Raw genomic sequence first — 24,250 nt, 5'->3', positions numbered from 1 at the left:
GGCTGCTTCTGTGAGGCTTCTGGGAACTGAACTCAGGTCTTCATGTTTTCAAGGCAAATGCTTTGTCAACTGAGCTGTCCCTCCACCTATATCTGGGATTTTTATAAAGCATATTTTACCTTAAGAAAAAAAAAAAAAACAATTAAAATCTGACTGTATTAAAAAAAAAAAAAAAAGCAGCATAATGGCAGAAACCATACAATTCAGAGAGTCCTGTAATGCAGAAATTCCATAGTTGGCTCTCTGAGAAGTACAAAGAAGCACAGTGGAGGAGTCACCCCTTTACAAAGAAGCCTATAGGAGTTTAACTTGACGCCATCTTAGCCTAGAACTAACCCTGGGACTTCTACGCCAGGGCAAGTCAGGCTGAGTTCCCTTCTCCTCCAGAAGAGATTCCGACTCTTTCCACCCTGTCTACTCCCATGTCTTCCTGGAAAGTAAGCACCAGAATATGTTTAAATTCTCTCAAATCAGCATCCACGTGCTTCATTACCTCAGAACTTTCCTGCGCACTCCTTTATTAGGGCAACGAGCTAGTAAAACATTATTAAGTACAACATAATACCATTACGTGCAATTCAAAAACATTTACCTTTAGAAACATTGGTTTTTACAGTGAAGTCATCAGGTGTTAATATATAATTTAGCCACCAAGTGAAGCCCTGTTCCTGTTTTTCCTTCCAGCGTTCATCATAGAACATATTCTTTGCAGCAAATGGCATTGGGTGTCTAGGAATAGCTAAAAATATAATTAAATTACTACATAAGAAATTTTCCTTTAAATCGCTTTTGAAAACAGATCAAGAGGACTTCTGTACTAGCAAAATCATCTTTAAACCACTGAGCGACGTTTGCTGTCACTCCATGCTGGAGAGAGCTAAGAACTTCGAGTGTAGTGCGCGGTCAGAGCAAAGGCTACATGCTTTACTTCCCTCTCCTCGCGTTTCTCAGTCTGATAAATACAGTGAACACTTGCCTGCTTTTAATGGCTTTATAAAGGTCAGATGAGACTGTGCTACAGGGACAATGGATCTTCTCTTTCTCTTTGTTTTAGAAAGAGGTGTTTTTAATATTGATGAATCTAAAATAAAATAGAAAAAAGAAGCATTAAGAAATAAAATGTTTCCAAATACGTAACAAATTTCAACTTGGATTCTTTATTACCATATTCATTTAAGAGATACATAATAATATAGGTGCTAATTCTATAAACTTCAGTAATCAAACCAACCAACATCTAGGGGATAGACAGACAGTGCGGCGGTGAGAGCTCTTGCTGCTCTTCCAGAGGACCTCGGTTCAACCTCAGATTCCACAGGTGGCTCCCAACCACCGGCTAACTCCTGCCAAGGGAATCCATTGCCTGCTTCTACAGTACTAGGCATACACATCTTTCAAAGACAGTCAGGCAAAACACCCACACTCATTAAACTAAGGAACAACATCTTCAAGTTACAGACCGCAAACCACTTAATGAACCCCAAAGCGCCCCCTCCTGATGTAACTTAGCTTAGCGTGTGCACACTTCCATACTGTGCTACATGCAGGGAAATGCAGATCTGACAGGCGTGTTCTGTCATGAGGCCACTGTCAGCCTTCGGCAGTATCAGAAGGCTCTAGAAAGGCCTTCTGAAGAGGAATTCACCAAGCTCCATTTAAGGAATATAACCGACTGACAGAGCAGCAATAAAGACGAAGCTAGGATTACCTGTGAGGAGCGGCACAAAGTGCAGAGCTCTACAATATTAATAACGGTGGCAACTAAAATTTAAATTCACTATTTCAGGAACTATGAAATAATAAATTCTAAGTTCTATTACCACAATTATCACATTAAATCATAGTATTATACTTATCCACAATTTATACAATTAATACACTGGAGCAATTTTGTAGTCAAAGTTATACAAGCTCATAAATCAAATCTAGTGCATATAATTCTCTAGGTTTCTACTACAAATAAATAGTAGATTTGAGCAACCAAACATCCATGGTCATTTGTGTATTTATTCATGAATTCACTGATTCTCTTAATCACTTATTGTCTACTTTGTAGAAGGTCAAAATAGATATTTCCTTAAAAAATCAAAGAATTTTGTTTAGAGTGCATCTATACAAACAGTGAAGCAGCGAGACATCACTAACAGGCATGTGCAACTTATTTATTTATATTTAAAATGTACTTGAAGGACATATTGGCCTCCAAGTCTTGATGTGTCAATATAACTACCAACAAATGGTACCTTCAGTTCCTATGTAAGAAACCTAAATGATGTGCACTGTATGATCTCTCTGGCTAGCCAGCCTGATGGTCTTTGATTCTGCAGGAGAGCAATCATGATAGCATAGTCTTCTTATTTGATGTCTCTTACTAACATTTCTGCTTACTGTTTTCTTGGCCAATTCACATTCTCATTCAAGTACTAAAAACTCAACTTTTGATAATCCCATTGGCTAATTAATTTCCTTCTAATAGCATTTCCAAATATAAGTATTTAGGATCATACCGATTTGGAATTTACATAGAAAGGATGGAAGATTACCACAATTAAGGACAATTCCAAGATGTCTGCTCCAGGCAATGAGACATTTAGAATCTTTCACTGAGGTCTGTACTGAGTAGATAGGAAGGGTTTGGCTTTGTATAAAGCAAGTGAAAGACACTGTTGGCTAGTCATGTAGAAACATAATATTGACTATAGGTCTACATATTAGGAGTCCTTAAAACTATATATAGGAAGATAAATGTGCATAGCTGGCATCCAGAACTGTGACATATGATAAGGTTATAAAAAGAATATGAAAAATATTCTTATAGACCAAAGACACAAGTACGCAGTAAATATTGCCTGTTGTAATCTGACACAGTGGAGGAAGAGGGCTTCAAGAGAAAAGAGAGGGATAATATAACTTAGAACAAAATAGAAGGCTAATTTTTCCAGCCAGAAAAATTCAGGCAAAAAAATGAATAAGGACTTAATAGTAGTGACAAGTCATGAAGACCTATACAGGTAATGTTCAGGCATAGGCCACTCAAGTGAGATCAGCTTAGACAAAGGGAGCTGCTTGCTGCTTGGCTGGCTAGTTGGGACATGTCTGGGCAGCACAAGAAAGGAAGGCAGGTAAGTATAGTGTTTGTGAAGAATTAAGAAAGAAAGAAAGAAACAGACACTGTAGGCGGGGCTATAAAAACTACTAATTAGGAAACTATAGGTGTTAGAAAAATATAAAAATGATGGCGTTTGGCTCAGGAAGAAGGAAGGGCTGGAATCAGAGATGATGACAATTTACACTTAAGATGCTTTTAAGAGAGCAGAGCAGAGCTCATGGACGTTGGAACTAAAAGACCGGGTTCTACAAATATTTTTAATTCTTCAAATTAGCTATTGGAGAGATGTTCTGAGAGAGATATGAGTGTTCACCCTGAGAGACAGGAGTGAGTCCGAAAGATGAATTTCAAGCTGCTTGTTGTTTTATTCATTTGCTTGTTGAAGAAAAGAGACAAAATAATTTAGAAATAGTTAAGAAAACAAAAACAAAAAGGCAGATATAACAATATCCCACCAGGAGGCCCAAGGTCATTTAGATGCAATATTTTTGAAGTTATAATTTAAGCAGAAAACTCAGGAACAAAAATAATCAAAATGGGGTAGGATTAATAACTATTTCCGAATACCACAAGTATCCTGTTTTTCTGTCAACAAATTGCTAAAAGTATAAATCAATATAAGGCCATAATAGCAGATGTACTAAATCAGAGACCTCACGAAAGCAAGAGAAAATGCATTTTTCAATTACACTTCTGCTTGAAATGTTACAGGCAACCTACCTGTTTTCTTCTTCAGGCCTGATCGCTCCAAGTTGCTTATACGATTTGAAGTGAGTGCTTCTTTCTTTGTGGTTCTTGCCACAGTTGATGGTGTAGATTCCAGAGGAGAAAAATGGATCCGTTTGATTTCACACACGTCCATCCATTCTGCAACAGCCAGCTTTCCACTTGTGTCTCCCACGGTCCCACTGCTCTTTCTTTTGCGGGCGATTACAACAGTTGAAGGTGTTACTTCATTTCTATAACTTGGAGGTTTATTTATTACTGCCTCTACAACTGGAAGAGAAGAATGAAAGGCTTTCTCTTTTAGCTTATCCACTTCTTTTCCACATTCTCCTACTACACCTTCGAGACTCCTTTTTGCATTTGGTTTGTTAATCTCAGGTAGCTTTTCTCTGGCATTGGTGGGCTTCCTTTTGGTAACAGTGGCGGAGAGAATTGGACGTCTCTTTTTCAGTTGTTTGCTCTGGTTACAAAAAGCATCTTGAAGCTCAGAAATCTTGGGTTTTTGCTTTGTAAAACCATAGTTATGTAAATTCATTTCTCCAGGGTTTTGTTGTTCAGATTTACTGCTGGGAGTTTGTGCATGCTGACCCTTGGGGTTATCCGCCAAGCCTTCATTTACTCTCCGGTCCTGAGACGGTTTAGCTGGCAATGGTGATAGCTCACCCATTTGCTGCCCTACGTGGACCATGTTATCCTTTACAAATTGGGTTGGAGATAAAACAGGATTGACGGATTCTAAGTTTAGACCTTTCTTAAGTCCATAATTATCATTTAGAAAAGACTCTGGGCTTAAGATTGTTTGGCAAACTTCATGTACAGTTTGGGATTCCAGACATACAGATTCTGAGGGATCTTTCTTAAATGTATCTGATAAAACATTTTTCATTGATCTCAGGCCATTATCAGATGTATAGCTGTCGTTTTCAAAAGAATCTGGACTTAAAAAATGCATTTGGGTTTGTGCAATATTCAAAGGCGAAGAACAGTTTGGGGTCAGAGCAAGTTTACTATCCCCCTCACTGTGGTGACTAACGCTAATGGGATTAATAAAAGTTTCATTTGTAACTTCCTCGTTAAAATCAAAATTTTTTGAAATGCTGGCATCTTGTACTTTTGAATTTCGTGCATTTTCGGATTCATGAAGAGACGAATAGGCAGTGGGTCCGGGGGAAAACAGTGACAAGCAAGCTTCACTCTGGCATTCTCTAATAGGGCTGATGGATGAGGTGGGCACTTTGTTTTCTTCAAGGGGTAAAGAACTGTTTTCTGTTGGGGAGCAGCATTCACTCATAGCCAGATTTTCACAAGGCTGCAGTGGGCTCCTAATTCTGTCAACTTTTTGTGAAATAGTAAACGATTCATTAAAATTTTGGTTTTTGGAGGTCCTTTTGGTATATTTTGAAGAGGCTGGAATCTTCTTACTGGTATTCCAAAGACTTCTCTGTAAAAATAGATGAAATATACTAAAGAAGTTGCAAGCTATTCTCAACTAGTTTTAAGTAAGTGATGTTATATATGTGGCTTCATGCCTCCCAGCTAAAGCATTTCACCATGACGAGCATTCCTTCCAGTAAATCACAATGATTAAAGCCTTACCTTTTTCTTCCTCTGCTCTTCTGCATTTCCTAACAATACAGCCTGGTGCTTCAGAAAATCATTTACAAGAAATGTCACAATCTCCCTTACTCCCCCTTCTTTCAGTGGTGTCCAGGTAACAGAAATGGTAATCTTTTCTTTAGGCTGTAATCAGAAGAACACATTATAAGTTATTATAACAGTATAATTAATAATAGCCAAATGTACTATACATACTTAGAACAGATTGATAACTGTCACTACACCCTAATAGAGTTAATTATGTTTTCCTATTCAGTTTCCCTACACGAGTTCACATAAGGGGAATAAAAGTCACTAGCAGTAGAACAAAATAAAATTATAAGTATAATAAAAACTATAAAAGTATAAAACTATAATAAAATCCAATTGCACAAAAGCAAAAGAACTGATAATCTACAAGTCATTTTAAGTGAGTGGCTTTTAAAATATAATAGTAGGGACTAGTGACCTAGCTCAGGGGTAAAGTGTGTGCTTTGACAAGCTTAGGATGCCAGGTGTGATGGCATTAACTTGTTTAAGTGAAAAGGATAAGCTTTTCACAATCACAGAAGTCATAGATTTTTAAACCAGCCGACTAACAATAACAACTTCTATAATGATAATATCGTTCTATAGCCAGAAATCCAGGCATCAGTGGGAAGGGCAATGGTTTCTTAAGGGTTGGGACTCCCGATGCTGCAGCCAACCAGCCTCTGATTAGCCTTTCCCCTGAGGCCCATCCTTACTATTTAGTAGGCAGTGTGTGCAGAGGCCCATCCTTACTATTTAGTAGGCAGTGTGTGCAGACTCCCTCAGCTAACTGTTTCCACAGCTTTAGAGATTCTACTCAAGGAAAAGGACACGGTAATCCCAGTCAGAACGAAGAGACTACAACAACAGCAAAGGAAATAAAAGAGTAAAATACAAAGGTTGCCTACATATCACATATACATATTGAGTACAATCCTGTGGCTGCTTTTAGGGTTTGGACTGTGGATATTTAGGCAAAACAGTTTTTTCATTATCACAACAGAACTACATTTCTGAATCCAAACATATGAAAAACAAAAATGCATATTAAAATGGCTGAATGGAAGCAACTAGAAAACTTTCATCGATGTACTCCTCCAGTCTCAAAACACGGAATGTTAAAGAGTACAATCTTTAGAACCTCGAACATATATTTTGCAACGCCTGCCAAAAGTCTATTTAAAGCGCGTCTGTTTAACAGAAACTTCCTGAAATGCTTCTAGGGATGGCAGGTGCACACGGTTTCAATCATCATCCCAAGCAAGTTACTGCCCACTTTTCGCCAAACCATACGACGCCAAAGCCCGTCGACTGTGGACTTAAAGAGTTGACTTAACGCTGGGATTCCACTCTCTCCTAGTCCCATCCCTGCAGGAGCAGTCCCCGGGGTCCGACTGAGGGTGGATTTGGTGTTGGCTCTTTCCCTGCTTCACCCCAGTAGAGGGAGCCCCATCCACCTCCCACCCCCGGTCGAGTCCCGGAGCTGAAATGGTCTTGGGGTCCTGTTCTATCCCTGCCCTACCTATAAGGAGAGCGTCCCAAGATCAAAACAGGAAGGTGACTTGATATCGGCGTCCCATTATCTCCTAGCCCCACCGTCAAGACTAGGAGCTGACCCAGGTCTTCTCAGGGTTTCTTGCCACTCCCCAAGGTGACGCCACGGGGACGTGTCCCTCGCACCTACCTGCAGCTCGCAGCGGTTCGGCGACGCGCTGAAGCCCTGGCCTGCGGCGCGCAGCAGCGACAGCTCCACATGCAGAGGCTCCGCGTGCGGGTTGTGCAGGACCAGAGACCGCGTACGCGACGTACCCACGCGGACATCCCCGAAACAGAGGAAGGGAACGGCGCAGAAGTGGCTGAGCAATAGCACCGGCGGAGACGCGTCCTCGGCCGCGGGATCCCGGCGCGCCCGTCGCCCGCTCTCCTCCGAGCTGTAAGCCGCCTGCACCGTCGCCATGGCAGCCGCCCGCGCCGGGCAGTCAGGTACCCGCTGCTCGGGTCCCGCCGGCCTCCCGGAAGCCAAGGACCAGGACAAAGATCACAAGAACAGGGATATCCCCAAACTCCCGGGAAAGTAGCCTAGCCGCTTTTGCTCGGTTCAAATTTCTCGCCTCCACCAATGGGGAGCTCCCGGAACCTCCTCGCTAGCGCACCAATCAGTGAGAAGAAACCCGCCCACATCACTAAAGAGCCAATGAGCGAGCGAGAGCTCCTGGCCAATGAGGAGGTGGCGCCTTGTTTAAACGTTGGCGGGGTTGTCAGGGTTACCAGGGAAAGAAACAAAAGGGCTACAAACATCCACTACTCAACGAGCCAGTGAATTAGAACGGAAATTGCCCTTGATGTTTTTAACATGTTACGGCAAAGAAAAGGGTAACATAACTGTGTCCAACCCACGGCTGCATGCGGTCCTGAATAGCTGAGTGCAACTTGTGAACAAGTTCCTGGGAAGAAATGGCATCTTCAACTCATCCTAGGCAAGGCAAAGTAACTGACAAGAATATCAGTGATGGTGGAGGGGTTAGAATGTCGGTGGTCAAGTCCAATAAACAATTATTGGGGAACATAGCTAGTCTTAATAGCCATGTCTTGCTATCCTTCCTAAATGATCTAACATCTTTGTGAACATTATGTAAATTAGTTATATGTAGAAATACAGCACTGGTTTCCAACCAACCAGAAATGAGTACTGCCGGCAACAGAGGCTATAACAGGTTTCCCTGTTGTCTTAGCACACATATCTAATGTTTCTCCTATGTAGTTGAAAAGCACCCTTAAGTATTGTAAAAAAAAAAAAAGAAAGAAAAAGAAAAAAATCATTGAATTGTTACCACCATAAACATGGAATTTGGAATAAATTTTATTTGGGTCCATAGGCCATGGCCTTTCATATTTGACCTCTGAATAAACACTCTCATAAAATGGGACCAGGATGAGAGTTCTCATTTTATGTCAACAAACAACACTGTACAGTTAATGTGATTTTTTTTTTTTTTAGTAACTTGTGTGGTTTACCAACATTGTATCACTATGTCAGAAAATTTGACAGTGAATGTCACATAAAACCAGACACAACTGTGAAATAACCCAAGAAATATATAAAACATGTCTTCTTATCTGACATGTGGCAGGAGCCATAACGGGACAAGCTAATAACTATCAGGTGATCATCCTGAGATGGCCAGCCTAGGATTATTATATAATCTGCAACTGGTTCGCCCTTATTAAGCAAGGCTATAAGGGGTTCATTTTAGGAAAGATTCCTGCTATTAAAATGCTTTTCCTGTTATTATTAAACACATATAACAATCATTAAGTAATAGCACACCCCTCTGAAGCAGATCTCTACAGATCTATAAAGATGTCTTGTGATGCTATATAGACAAATAGATGACTTCTTAGCTCTTGATAATTATCCTATAAGAATTCCTAAAATTATAACTGATTATTAAGCTTTTATAGTGGGACTGCTATTAAGTCTTTTTCTGATAGTCAAAACTGCCAGTCTCCCAAGTGTTAGCAATTAATTGCTCTTAGATGGTAACCAGACTTTCTCCTACTCAGTGCACATTCTAAGAGGTTGTAAAATAATTAACTAAAAGTCATAAAAAGGAAACTAACAATTTATTCTAGATGCTAGGACAGAGGCTAAAATGTTGACTGGGTTTATCTATACAAAGCTTCGCTAATAACTTAGTTATGGTTTTAAACCTTCAGTGAACCTGTGGAGTTGAGAGAGGTGATGGATGTTCAGCCAGATAATTACTCCCGATGGATATGCATGTAAACATACTCTGGTGTAAACATCTATTTCAATTTATGATTTGATTTTTTTGTGTGAACCTGTAATGAACTTTTTACCATGTGATCATGTATTCTGAAAGATGCTTAAGTGCTGAGGACAGAGAGAAGAACTGAATTAAGAAGAACTGAGCTGAAGAGAGCTAAGGAGAACTGAGCAAGATCTGGGCTGAGAAGAACCAAGCTGAGAGAGGAACTGAGCTGAGGAGAAATTTTTAGACAGAACTGAACTCAAGAAGAACTTAGAAGTATAGGCATAGCACTGGGAGAAAAGGCACTGAGACTAAGAGCATTATTGGTGCATAAAAGCAGGAAGAGAGAGCAAGATTAGAGGGAGAATGCAGAGTGGAATAACTGAGAGACTCTAGGTAACATAAAACACTAAGAGCACCATGCAGAATGCAGAGGGAAAGAAGAAAGAAGCTGCAGAGAGCAGAAGGAACAGGTAGGTTTGTCCTTACCATGGGACAGAACAGGCTTAATAGCAAAGCAGGCTTAGTCTTATTAAAAGGAATAAACCTGTTTTCTTACAAACTTGGGTTTAATTCATTTAGCATTAAACGAGTAGAAGCTATTTCTTACCTAGGCAATAAAGATTGGAGCTCATTTTTCATCCAGAATGAGTGAACTTTCTGCACTGGTGCTTGGTCTTTTTCTCCATATGCACATGTAAATATGGATGTGTGTGTAATTATGGATTTGTAAGAATGTATGCATGCTTATGTGTAAGAATGTAATTGTGAGAATGCATGTAAGCTGGGCCCAAATGCTTTGAGTGGAAATGTATAAATGCAGTCAGGAATCTGTATATGAACTTATATAAGTTTGTGCATATTTGCCTATGTAACAGTTTTTCCTTCTGCAAGCACTATTGACTTCTCTTGGTTCGATAGAAACTTATTGTTCCAAAGTTCCCCCTAGCCTGACAAGCAAGAGGCATAGGGACAAAAAGGAAAAGGCTCTAGCAATTAATCCTCTACTTCATCTCCTGCTGATTTAGAATGAGGTGCTAAGTGTCAGAGACTGCAGTTTCTGGCCTCAGAGGAACACAGAAGGCAGGTTAGCTACAGTAGCAGAGCATAGTGACTTAGACATAGATAAGTAAACCAGCTACAGTAACATAGTAACTTAGACTTAGAGAAGTAAACCTATTATTATACAGCAACCCTAAACATCTCCTAAGTCAAAGTCTTACCCTCCACCAATGCTCTTACCCCTCCACTGCCTCAAGAAGAACCAACAAGAAAGAAGACCCATGCCAGGCCCGCGGCAGACGTATCTGCCCGGAATTAATCAGCTTTACTCTCTAAGTTTCCGTAAAGAAAACTGGTAGTATCTTTTTGGGTTATTTTGTGCTTTTTAGACAGTATCTTTCTTTGTAATTAAAATCAAATAATTGTGGCACATTGAAGACTGTAACAAAAATGGAGTTTGTTAGGTTGGGATGAGATCCTGTAGAGTTGTTAACATTTTACAGCAAGCCCCCTCCCTCCAAAAAACCAGAATGAATAATTGCTGAAATGAGGTAAGAATGCCCACTTTTGGTATTATATAGGATATATTCTTTCAGTAATAGAATTTTGCTACACTTTTAAATTCTCCAAAAGCAATAAGACTACTTCAAAGTAATTTCTAATACTTGAGTTTATATATAAAACACTGAACAAATTAAGGTCCATTCATTTATACATTTCATATATACTTATAAATATATTTTAAATAATATGTAATTTATTAGAATTGTTTCAAAAATGATCCCAAGATACTTGGTTTTGCATTTGTTCATGGTTTTATAGACACTTGCTGAAGACATTGTGATCCCATACTCTGAAAAATGTAATTTGAAAAGAACCTGGATGTGCTTTACTAGGACCAAAGAACTCTGTTTATTTTAAATATCAAAATAACACAAAGAACTAATTTAATACGCAAGATGTCATCTCCTCACAAAGAACTGAATGTTTGCTATAAAGACATTTATATTTAAGAAACACGAGACAAAATACTAAACTCAAGAAATTTTTCTTACAGTGGAAAATAATGAATTTTGACATTTTTGATTTTCCTTTGCAATTGGTTTTAAGACTGTCCTTAATTCAAAACAAAAATTCAGATTAGAGACAGAAAACAAAAGCATTTCTATTTCAATATACACTGTTTCTCCCTTAAATAGAACAGTTATGACAGAACACTGAGCAGCTAAACATCCAGCGCTTGGCAATCACACTCATCAATTGTAGTAGTTTTACTTACAAGGAGAAAAGTCTGACTGTTAAAAGGATAAGGGATCACACCACAGTACATTATTCAACTTTATACAAGCAGGAATATCAGAGAGGCATAGTGACAATGAGATGTGCACATGCTCTTCATTCAAGAAACGTTTCAAAATCTCCAGCAGTAATGCAAATATTGAAATTGCTTAGCTTTACTTGAAAATTCAAAAGGTTTTCATCTTAAGTAACATTTGTTCTCCAAATAACATCTTTAAATTCTCTCTACATAAATGCCTTGGGGATCTCTCAAAGGTCATAGACTTAAGATCAATATACAGTAAGTTAAAGCATGAATTAGTTGAACATAAACACACCCGCCCTACCAAATCCTCCTCCTTCCAACTTCCACACAATCTAATCCTATTGCTTTAGTAATAGTGATCCACTTCCAAAGAGGAAGCACAAAACACATGCTGATGCCATAAGGGAAAGTATGGTAAGTAAAACTTGTAAGAAACATGGAAAGACACCAAAAAAGAACACACAGAAATTACTAAAAGAAAAATGGGCAAAAGAAATGAGTGAGATATGTAGAATTGTCTAGTACCTATATGCTGTGTAGAAAATTATAATCAATCCATTACTCACTCTAATAGCAGGTAAGATTTAACATAATTCTACTTAAGTATTTAGAAACAGTACTTACTCCTTATTAAGTAATGCATTTTCAGTCTTTTTTAAATTTGGCACTAAATATGTCCAAACATGACTATTGAAAAGCCGTGCTTTTTCCTGAGTCATCAACTCAAGTTAGGTGTTGACTAGGATGTTGCTGCTTGCTAACAGCAGCTCTTCTCACACCATCAACCATGTTCAGTTCAGGAAAGGTGAACTAATTCTTCAGTTTAGAGCTGTGTGTTCCTCCTAACAAGTCACTTAAAAGGAGAGCAATCAGAGATAGACAGTAACAAGAGGAGCAGGCATACTATTCTTCTGTCAGATTCTGCTAAACATCCAGACAGGCTGAGGAGTGACTCCAGTAGCTATAAAGGCCACAGTACAAACTTAAAAGAAGACATGTAAATCCTGAAGACCAATGTCCACACTACCACTCAACACCAATTTTCCTAAGTTAACACATAAAAGGCTGTTGCCCAGCCAGCAGGCAACAGGAATATTAAGACTCAGAACCAAAAAATTAAACAAAAGGAACAAGTCCTTTATTTACCAGTACAATCTAGGCAACAGAGAAAAATGCTACATAACTACACATCTCTGAAAAAGTACAAAGTATTTGATTCAGAAAAGATGGTCTAAAAGGACACTCTTAAAGAACTAATGTTCAAAACCTCTTGATAAATAATAAATTAGAGTGATATTGTAGGAAGAACATTCAAGCTCATAAATGTACCAGGTTAGTTGTGTTTAGGTAACCTGGGATTGAGTGAAAAGCAACGGGTGGAACTGATTAGCCCTTAACACTTTATAGTCACTCCATAAAGGTGGTTTTGACACTTTTTTAAAGTTGAAAGGAATTAGTGTACTTCTTTTATGTTACCATCACTTAAAAGGCAGTCAGTTTATTAAAGCACCAGTTTAAAATGGTATTTTTTTATTCCTCTTTTGCCCAGCAGTAAAGTTCTAAATTAAAAGTCTGCAAACATTTCTACTTTTGTAGTAGCATGAAGGTATCTTGCTGGCATGAGGAACAAACCCTACGGGTTAAGGGGTATTTTTAGGCTGTCAAAACCAAAAAACCTCTAAGGCAGAAATTATTTTTATAATGTAGTGTAAAATATAAAATTATTGAATAGTGTTCATTAAAAAACTGTACTCAACTAAACGGAGAGAAATGAGTACTCTCACTTGTAACTGGTTGGTCAGTATGAATGTTCCCAGAGTATTTTCCTCTACTTATTTTATACATATAAACACAAACACTTAATACTTAATCTCAGTATTCAAACTAACAATTTTTAAAATTCAGTATCCAAGAACTTCAGCTGTGCTTCTTTGGACAAATATATAGTCAAACAACAAAGAATTTAAATTCTTTTAAACTATTCAATACCTACTCAAAATCTTTGGTGCATTAAGTCAGAGACAGTAAGTTAATAAATTTCTGCACTCAATAACTTATTCAATTTACAGATTAAGTGCTAACATATCTATCAAAATTAATTTAAAACAATAAATTATACTCACAAAATAAAATATTCACAATGAGGCTAAACTTACTTGTGAGATTCAAAATTTTAACCATAGTTACAAAATAATGATTTTAGAGTCATAAAAAGGTCAACTAAGAAGAGTGGGGCCCATTTTATAATTTTTGTGCCAACTTAAAATACTAATATACATTCAGCTTACTCAAATCCATGTTCTTACATTTTTGGAAACCAGAGGGAACAGGTAATTTTTTTCATTATTGTGGGTTTACTTATTTCTTCCTAAATATTTCTTCCTAAATATAAACTATCTACCTCCAGTCTGCAATAGGACCAAGAGAACGCAGGACTTGACCCAGTAAGCACTGGTTAATGCTATGGGGTCTCCTCCTTCCACTAAAGGCAGTCTGCCATGAGAGTAGAGTCATGATGAGTCCTATCTCTCTAAAATGGAAATGTGTCATTTCCTTTCTATTTCAAAACTGCTTACGAGGTTCAAATGAGATAACATGAAAATATTTTAGATAACAGACACTATTCCAGCTTTTCTACTACAATAGCTAAGTACAATTATACAATTGTATGTCACTTTACATAAGAGCTATATTCATAAAAAGTCCTATGTAAACCAATTCCTAAAATTAAGTCATATATTTAACATGTTAAAGTATCATTATTGAAAGAACCTTAAATACCTTCAAAACCCAAGGCAATATATCCACTGTGAAATGTTGTAGCCTCCTTTTCTGCCAAAATGTACAATTTATCATGCACATAAACACATATATAACATTTGCCTTTTCTGATAAACCCTAATTTTTCTACATTAGCTTATCTCTAAAGCAAAGTACATTTTATACGTATGATGTTTTCATTTCAGTAAGATATTTAGTTAAAAACCTTATCTGCCTTTAGGATAAAAATCACAAATCTGTCCTCTTGAACTTGATTTATAAGTCTAGGACTCATAGTGCCTCAGACTCAAGCTCCATTGTTAGTCCCCACAGAACATTTCTACATTAAGTAAATAAGAATGCTTTAGCAATAAGAAATAATATAAAATTAAGTTCACTGATCCAAAGACAATTACAACAACCAAACTCTGATAAGTGAGGCAAACTCAGGGGTTATAGCTATCATTTATCTTCGCTCCTTTGGTTAGTGCCTCAATTTGCAACATGCTCTTTGAACATTATATGGCAACTGTTCCTATAAAGTACCTTTGTTTCTTAAGTGCTTCAACAGTTTCCTCCTTACTGGTTACATTTTATCCACTAAAAGTTCATCATTTTATTTGTGATATGTTTTTAAAACCCACAAGGGCCAGGCAAGACCTTACAGTTTACACACACACATTCACACACAAAAAAGTGCTAAAAGCAATTAGCAGTGTAAACAAATTGAAATAGGAAAAAGTTTGAAACTGCTACTTTTCCAGTAGTTTACATACAAACTGCATGTTAACAGTGAGTCAACCCTGCCTGTGTAAGCATCAGCAGCCCCACAAGACAAACCTCATCCTACATAAGATGAAAGTGAGTTGAAAAAAATGCAAAATGCCCATATCTAAAGGTATTTCATAATTCTGGCAGATTTTTTTTTCTTTTTTTTGGAGCTGGGGACCGAACCCAGGGCCTTGCGCTTGCTAGGCAAGCACTCTACCACTGAGCTAAATCCCCAACCCCTTCTGGCAGATTTTTTTCTTCACCTAAACTTAATCTGTGAAGTGCTCCTGTAATTCCTATTTCCTTTCATCAAGAATTCAACCATTGCCTCATCCAAAAACAAGAATGAAGAATAGAGACAAATTCACACAAAAGCAAAAATAAAGATCTGGTTTAAGTGTCAGTCTATACACAAACGGTACTGCACTGAGCATCATGTTAAGTTAGGGCAAATCTAAGAATGGGTTTGGCACCTTTTCTGATATTCTGTTTCCCTATTTCAATCAGCCAAATGTGCGAAATGAAATGCTAACTACATTATTTGATTGAACTGCCATTGATTTAGTTACACTTGTCTTTCTTTATACATCTGTAGATGCTGAAACAGACTATGAATGTGGACTAAGTGGTCAAATACAAATGCACATGTATATTGATATGTAGGTGAAACTGACATATTTTCATTAAGATATATTCAATTAGATAATTTAGTGCCTAGATCTAAGTTTGTATTTATTACTTATGATAGTTGAATACAGGTCCAATTATCTGGATTAAAATAACAATTTTACATTTCATTTAACATGCTAACCTTGTATTTGTTAGCTCTTGGATTTTGGCTTGTAAAAAACCCAAATATAATGACAAAAACAATAGATAGATGACAACCTGAAAGTATCAAGATTTTCTTACAAAAATTGTAAGAAATTTCAATAAGTTTCTAAACTCAATTTTGAAATTCTGAATGAAATATTTAATTAGTATTAAAATTTTGCCATTATTGACATATTTTTACATCCCTTCCTATAGACTACATGGTTCTTAAAACTTCATAGCAATATGGGAGAGAAAAATAGATGATTAGAAGTAAAAACCTTGGCTTGGGCTCACACCTATAATCCTAGCAATTGGTTGGCTAAGGCAGAAAGTCTGTCACAAATTGAGGATACCCTGGGCTACAAACTAAGACCCTGTCTCAAAAAAACAAAAAGAAAGAAAGAGAAAAAATTTCCACTGATGATTTAAAAAATATCTCCACCATTGTCAGCAGCTAATAATCTGAAATTTTAAAATTTCAAAATTAGTACTAAATGATCTTTTTTAAAAAAATCATACTTCTAATATCATGTTAAAATGTGTCCAAGTATTCAGTCAATAGAAATAAACTTTTCTTGATTTGAAGCTGTTCTGAAGACTTGAGAAATTATTTAAAAAAAAAAAAAAAATGGAGAAAAAACAGCAGCCCTACTCATTCAAAGCCAGTAGCTTCTGACTGTCAGCTTACAAGCATCAAGAGGTCTATGGAATGTTGACTCATGAACGATGCTCACTAGTGGACATATTCTGAACAGCAGTTGTGCTATCAAGGCCCAGTAATGTTCCAAGATAAGACGGTTCTCTAGGATCTAGCATCTGTTCAGGTCGGACTGGGTGAACTATATTTGCAGGCTGAGGAGTAAGAGTGTATTTTTCCAGAAATGCTAAGTCTGCTGCACGAGGATAATCAGTTGGCTGCGTCTGTGGTGGCAGCATCTCATGGGACGATGTGGGGAGTGTGGTAGTATGAGACACCAGATCGCTGGATGTGTCAGGCATCTGAACTGGGACCAATGTTACTGGAACACATACTTCCGCAGACACATTCTGTAGCATAGTCTTGGCTTCCGACTGATAAACTTTGGGCTGGTCCAGATACTGTTTTGTTTCTGCTTGAAAGATCTTATCATCAGATGAGTACTCTATTGGCAAAGACATGAGTTTTTCCTCAGAAGTACTGAGAGAATCATCAGGAGATTTTATCCCATGAACATGGTCAATGTGGTACTTCAGCTTATCTTTCCGCTTAAACGTTGCATTACAGTGTTGACAATTGAAAGGCCGAGCATCAGAGTGAATAACCAGGTGTTTTGTTAAAGTTTTCTTAATTCTAAATGACTGATTGCAAATTTGACACTTGTATGGTTTTTCACCTGTATGAACAAAATCAAAATTAATGTATAATGTACCCACTTGATACGATGTCAAATTTTAAGTAGCAAATTTATCACATGCATACCTGTAAAAAACAGTAGTATTCTATGCTATCATAAATGAAGACGGCCTACCAAACTCATATAGCTAATGAATTAAACATCGAAATAATCTGGGCTTTAGGCCTGGATAAACCAACTAGCCAAACCGCTAAGCCCAGCCCCTGCAATGTGGAACAATAGTTCCTACATAAGAAATAAAGTTAAATAAATAGGGCTAAATAACTGCTTAGTCTATTCTCAGTATAATGGTAAGTGCTTAGTAAGCCCTATTATCACTATTACTTTATCACTACTAAAAAAACACACAAAAGGTTTATTAAACTGAAACACTTAATGGTCAAAATCAATTGCTATGAATTAAACCTTCAACTGTCTCAGTGTAATTGTGAGTTCACCATCAATTTCACGAGTTCTATTTGTTTTTTATTAATAACTGATGTGAAAAAAAAAAACAGCATTAACAGAGTTTCTCCAGTTTACACTCCTATAGATGCACTCCTAAAACTCTTTCAGTGTGTCTGGCTATTTCAAACTTGCTTAGAATTAGAGATGTCTTTCCACTCGGTCGTAGAGTAAAACTGCTGTAGTTATGATGGGAATACAAGGGGAAGAAATAATCTAAAGAGTCTGCTTTTAGCAGCATCATTGTATCTTTACTAACTCTGGTATCTAAATTACCCAAATTGATTCACTTCCACTCCTACATTCACAATGTAATTACTTGTTTCTATCAGAGTAGCAGCTCTAAAAATACAGAGTATAAAACAAAGCAATTTTAAGTGTAAACAAACTTCTTGATTTAAGAAAAAAATAAAATTTTGGGTATGAGTGAAAATGAAATCAATGTACCCCTATACTTCATTAGAAAGTGAGTGAGTGCATTGAGAGAGGCCTTCTAAATGCCTAAAGGCTCTACATACCTATAGGAGAAAACCCAGACACCACAACTTAATGAGTCAGGAGATAGAAGTATCACTTCTAAAAGAAGAAAATAATAACAGAAGCCTAAGGAACTGTTCCAAAGTTCACACAGAACCACAGAGCAGAAGGTACTGCAACACAGGCTAATTTTCTACAAAAAGGAATTTCCCAAAACTCTGAAATTGAGAAGAAAGTGAAAACATTGCTTATGTTCATGACATGAACTTTAACAAATTAAAAAAAAACTATATAAAGATTTGAGTCAAAACACATCTAGATGTTTCAATATTAATAACTACACAGAGATCAGCATCAAGTACCCTTAAATATTACCTGAATGTGTCCGAAAATGCATTTCCAGACTTGATTTTCCTTTAAAAATCTTCTTACAAACATCACATTGATGAAATGTTGCTTTATATCTAAGAAAGTAAATGAGTTATCTATAAAATTTAATGGATAATATAATTGACAACAGTGCAACCATATAAACTGTCACAACATAAAACATTCAAGTCTAGAGGAGGAGCAGTACTTAGAAATCCAGAGCTTCTTTCTCCAGTTATATTTTATTAAAGAATTAAAAAAAAAAACTTGTGAGAACAAAAGAACTTTTAATCAGTTATTCAATATACAAAGAAAAAAATGCAGGCAAAAGAATAAAAATTACATCATTACTAACTAAATGGCAAAAAGTGCTAGGGCAAAAAGCTTATAATAAAATTTTCTTATGGTGATAATGACTACTAGATTATAGAAATACACAATAAAAATTGAATTTCACCTTAAGTAAATTATGTCAGTCAGTTAAGGAAACAAATACTGAGACTGATTTAAAAAAACTAAAATAATCTCAATGTCTGTATTCATCCAAGTTGATGTGGCTCTCATTAGTTCACCTAACAAATATTACTAGAAGTTAAGAATAAACTTTTTCCCTAAATCAAAAAACAAATTATATATGAACCCTTTGTTTTTATACACGCACATATAAGTAAAGCTATAAATGGTCTGAAAGTTAACCTAGTTAACAGCATAGTGGAATGCCCAGTAAGTATGAAGTTAATGTTAAATTCAAACTGTACTTGTCAGGACTGTGAAATGAGTAGCACTTAAGTGAAATCCAGTGCCTATCCCTTCCTAGCCCTCTGAGTCAGGTACAGAGAGAGGGAGTAATAGGATAGCTCTTTAAGACTTTAGAGAAATATGGCAACTGAAGAAACAGAGATGATTAACCTGACTAAATTAAACAGAACAAATAAAAAGCCTAAATGCCCTCCATTCGGGACTCTGCCAATGTAGTGAAGAGGACAGGGGCTCATGCACTCACTTCTGCCACACCTTCTCCCCCAGATGCACACTCTTGTAATGAACAGTGAGGTGATCCCTGCGACCGAAACACTTTCCACACTCTTCACACTGATGAGCCTTCTCACCTAAAAAAAAAAAAAAAAAAAAAGGCCCACATACTTTTTTTTAATCATAATAAGCATTTAAGCTTTATTTTTTTATTTTCTCTAGAGAAATAATGACCAAACAGTAAGATGATTTGATGGGAAATAGACCAGAAAAACAAAGCTATCCTTTAATCTGAGTCATTTTCTAAATACCACTTAAGCAAGTATCTTTCCCAAAGAACCTATGCCTAATTTTATGATGTGGATGTTTTGATCACATGGAAAAGAAATTAGTAACTTTCTGTGGTAGACACCTAACTTTTTTTTTAATATAGCAGAACAAGATAAAAATTACTTCAAACCTAAGGTATTGATTAGATTATCAATACCTTATATTATCTAGATATAAAACACCTCGAATGAATATACATTAAATTCAGATGAGTTACTTAACTACTTAGAAAAGGGACCTGAACATTTTCAGATCTTTGTATTTTAAGATAGCTTCATCTATGGAGATTTCTTAAATTTGCAATGAACCAAAATATAAATGTACATATAAATATAATGGAAAATCCAGCTGATTACCTATTATTACACATCAAAATAAAGGTTAATCTTTAAAGATCAGTGTCTCAGTACCAAAGTGCAATTAATGCATGTGACTTCTAGAATTACAAATTTAGACTTTCTTTATCTGAAATGAAAATGTGTAGTCGAGATTAAACTGTCATGAGACCTTTAATCTCTTAGAAGTAATGATGGCTACAATTTGCCTGGCTGTGACCATTAAGAAACCTGTCACACTTCATATTTAAGGAATGTTGTAGTAATGAGGGTAGTCACCTGTTCTACTGTGCTCAGGGAGATGGCTCCTTCCATTACTGCACTCACAGTTGGATCTACTAACACTCCCTGAACATCAAACGGAGAGGAAAAGCCCCTAGTATAAAAATTATAATGTAAAGGTCTGAAAATTTGGTCAGGATTATAAAGGTATTATTTTCCAAACATAAGGCTCAAAATCTCTTTATTTTCAGATGCTTTTACAGAAAGGATACAAAACCAGCATTATGAAGGGGTAATCAACAAATGTCAAACTACTACAAACTAAGTTAGCATAAATAGAAAGCAGCATCATGTCCTTTTTTTTCCACGTGGAGAGGTTTAATGAGAGAAGAAGAGTAGAAGAGGAGAGGAATAGAGGCTGGCCATGAGCATGTGGAGGGAAGGGGGCAGGGGAATGGGGAGAGGGGGACAAAGGGAAGAGGGAAGAGAGCAGAGAAGAGCAAGAGAGCCAATATCACGTCCTTCACAGTGTTTTTTCAAAACAATTTAGGAAACAGCAATACAAAGTACAACTTACCTGAATGTATTTTTTTGTGCTTTGTGAGGTGGTCATGGCGAATGAATGTCTTCCCACATTCATCACACTCGTATCTTTTATCATCATGATGCACGCGTAAGTGAAGCCTGCAAACATAAAGGAAGAGAAACTGCTGAACCTGCTGTAGAAAGAAAATACCTGATTCTGAGTAAGTGAGGAAAAGGAATGAAACTAGGCTGTCTGCTCAACCGCTCTCACAATCATTTGCTCTGCATCAGTGGCTTTGAGGGTCCTGCCCCACCTTTTAAACAAAGATCTGAGGGTTTCTATTCACCTTCTAAAAGAGTACGTTGAAATGTGCATATCCCATATCAGTTCTAGACACTTCCTAAGTGCTTGGATCTTAGACCTGTCTCACCAGCACGACCAAATGTTTGGGGGTGTTATTGGTATGAGTCTCAAGGATATAGTTCAGGAATTAAAATCAGACAAATGGATAAATATATAAATAAGTACACAATAATGACAGCAACCAGATAAGTGATGATTATAGTACTCTGCAAAACTGACACCGTACAGAAACTGAGAGCTATAAACCACTGTATTTTATAAAAATTACATACTTATAATACATAATTACTGACATATAAAAATTACACTTTTACTACTTTCTTTTACACTAAAGAATGGTGCTTCCAATTCAAAGATAAACAACAGAAGGGCTAGGTTACTAAATTTTACCTAGTTTGAATCCTTTCTATTCCCACAAAGTTCTTGTATACCGGAGTAAAAGGAATAGCTTTCCTTGTCAAAGTTCTAAAACAAGTCTTGATTTTACGATAACCAAAACCAGTCAAACGCAAAGAGAAGATAATCTCTTCATGATTGAAATCACACGTATCTCTTAGCAAATACTACCTATTTAGAGGGCAATTCCCACATGTTCAGACCTGCAGTTATGGTTATTCAGATATAAAACAAATAAGTAACAGAGCACATACGGCCATCTACAAGTGAGGACTCCAGAGTCCTTCGTCTTATCCTAGCTCCACATTAAATCCACTCTTCTAGCTTGAAGGGGCTCGAGACCCCATATGTACAACAATGCCAAGCAACCAGAGCTTCCAGGGACTAAGCCACTACCTAAAGACTATACATGGACTGACCCTGGACTCTGACCTCATAGGTAGCAATGAATATCCTAGTAAGAGCACCAGTGGAAGGGGAAGCCCTGGGTCCTGCTAAGAGTGAACCCCCAGTGAACTAGACTGTTGGGGGGAGGGGGACAATGGGGGGAGGGTGGGGAGGGGAACACCGATAAGAAAGGGGAGGGGGGAGGGGGATGTTTGCCCGGAAACTGGGAAAGGGAATAACACTCGAAATGTATATAAGAAATACTCAAGTTAATAATAAAAAAAAAAATAAATAAATAAAATAAAATGATAAAAAAAGATATAAGATAGAAAAAAAAATCCACTCTTCTATTACAAAGGATGAGAAAACACTCAAAGGTTGAAACACCATAGTTTTAATACTACTTTCACTCACAGACAAATAATTAAATGTTTAAGGAGAGCTCAATAAAGAATTTGGTAAAGTTGGTAATGACGAAAATTTAGTATTTTATATGCAGAATGAAGAAAATTAAAGTTGTAGAAACAAAAGTCTAGTCAGTAAAGTGTCTTCCCTAACTATACATCCTAAGTTTAAGAAAGGCTTTAACTGAACAAAGCACCTAAAGTAAAACAGACCTAGGCATCCTGTAATTTTATCTCATTTAATACAGGGGAAGGTAAGTTGACTGACCTGTATGAGCTTCCATGACGAAAACTTTGCCCACAGATACTACAAAGATGAGGCTTTTCTCCACTGTGTATTCTCAAATGTTCTTTCAAAGTAGTTCTGTGTTTAAAAAAAAAAAGTTTAGCATATTATATATTACAGAGTCCTTAATCTTATATTTTATAATACAGATACACTCACAGTCAACTCGTTTAATATCAATGTACATACTCAATACAGATACCAAACCCCTTACCACAATGGAGAGTTACAGTCTGACCATTATTTCAGCAGGTACTTGGCCAGCAAACCTGTAGTTCTAACATTCGAAATTTTTCTACACACTACAAGGGCTAAGTAAGAATGGACAAAATTACTGAGGGAGAGAGAAGTGCTCCTGACTTCTGCCAGGTGACTTTAAAAGGCAGACCATGAGCTGGAACTCTGCCAGCAGATGGTGCTAGTCTACAAGAGCCACTGACACCTGACAAGAGAGAGGAGATTAATTGTGCCCAGCTCTGTGGAAAATACCCCTGCACAGGATTCTACGCTTATGTAAAAAGGCAGCTAGAGTAAACAGAAAAGTATCTATCTTCATTTTATTGTTTTTCTTTTTTGACTTTTGTTTAAACTTTAGTTTTTATATAAAGTTCTACAAGGGGAAAATAAGTTTATAAATTTTTGAATCTGTAAAGAGGATTTTATATTAAGTGTCATAATGATTTCCCAACTCCCCTACCATATTCATAATTTATATTATTAAATCAGCACTTCTAATTCTAAGTGTAGGCCATGAAGTTTAATTACACTGAAGGTTTTAATTTTGGCCTAGTGTTTCACAAGGTAATTCCAGTGACAAGCTTATAGGCAACGTGCTTTGACTTGCTAGCATTGGGGTTGCAGGTGTGTGTCACTAAGCCTGGCTTGAAAACTACACAAAAGTTCTATATATCTGTTCTTCAAGAAGAGCATTAAACATACACTCAAGTCAGGAGGCAGACGATGCCATGCAGTCAGATATCTCACTGATCTCCTTCTCCTCTCTCCTCAGAAACAACCACTCATATTTACCATGCCTTTCTGTTTTACTTCTCTCACATGCCCTCTATTATAAAAGACAGCACTGGCTTTTGAAAGCTGAATTGCTAGCACAGTCCTAACAATGTTGCCATTGTAATTAGGTCAATAGGGATCCAGAAGGTAGCATGACCAGGGCCTGTAGAGGAAATCCCTCTGCAGGTTCTGAGAGTTCACAAGGCCATCCTGACATGCCAGTAGATGAAGGGGAAAAAAAGGATATAGTAAGCCAATCATCTAAATTTGCAAATCCTGATTTCTGTAATTGCTTTCTTGTCTTTTTACATTTTAAATTAAAGCATAATTCTAGTACCTTACTTCCCAAGTTACCTAATTCCTATACCACTTATTAATAATTTATATCACATGTAAGTGCTTCAACTTTCTGAGTGTACAGATAACT

The 24,250-nt window shown here is 36.9% G+C and overlaps 2 protein-coding genes across 6 annotated transcripts in view; both read right to left on the bottom strand.

The window, feature by feature from the left end:
- Aspm (assembly factor for spindle microtubules) overlaps positions 1-7,570 on the bottom strand; it is a 48,931-nt gene extending 41,361 nt beyond the window's left edge. Inside the window, exons 1-5 of one of the 2 annotated variants that reach the window (XM_087580163.1) lie at positions 7,146-7,570; positions 5,432-5,575; positions 3,830-5,276; positions 977-1,081; positions 593-739 (exon numbers count right to left, since the gene is read on the bottom strand). In XM_087580163.1, the coding sequence (XP_087436289.1) occupies positions 593-739; positions 977-1,081; positions 3,830-5,276; positions 5,432-5,575; positions 7,146-7,418 (2,116 nt within the window). In that variant the 5' untranslated portion in view covers positions 7,419-7,570. 2 annotated transcript variants of the gene reach the window in all.
- A 3,554-nt stretch (positions 7,571-11,124) lies between these two features.
- The window catches only part of Zbtb41 (zinc finger and BTB domain containing 41), a 29,252-nt gene continuing 16,126 nt past the window's right edge, over positions 11,125-24,250 (bottom strand). For all 4 annotated transcript variants that reach the window (NM_001191670.2, XM_087580161.1, XM_087580160.1 and 1 more), the window contains 5 exon segments: positions 11,125-17,280; positions 18,598-18,686; positions 19,595-19,700; positions 21,028-21,134; positions 22,795-22,890. In NM_001191670.2, the coding sequence (NP_001178599.1) occupies positions 16,625-17,280; positions 18,598-18,686; positions 19,595-19,700; positions 21,028-21,134; positions 22,795-22,890 (1,054 nt within the window). In that variant the 3' untranslated portion in view covers positions 11,125-16,624.

Source organism: Rattus norvegicus, chromosome 13 (genome assembly GCF_021556685.1).
Source record: "Rattus norvegicus strain SHRSP/BbbUtx chromosome 13, alternate assembly SHRSP_T2T, whole genome shotgun sequence".
NCBI classification, from domain to species: Eukaryota; Metazoa; Chordata; class Mammalia; order Rodentia; family Muridae; genus Rattus; species Rattus norvegicus.
This window is presented reverse-complemented; position numbering and strand designations above follow the sequence as displayed.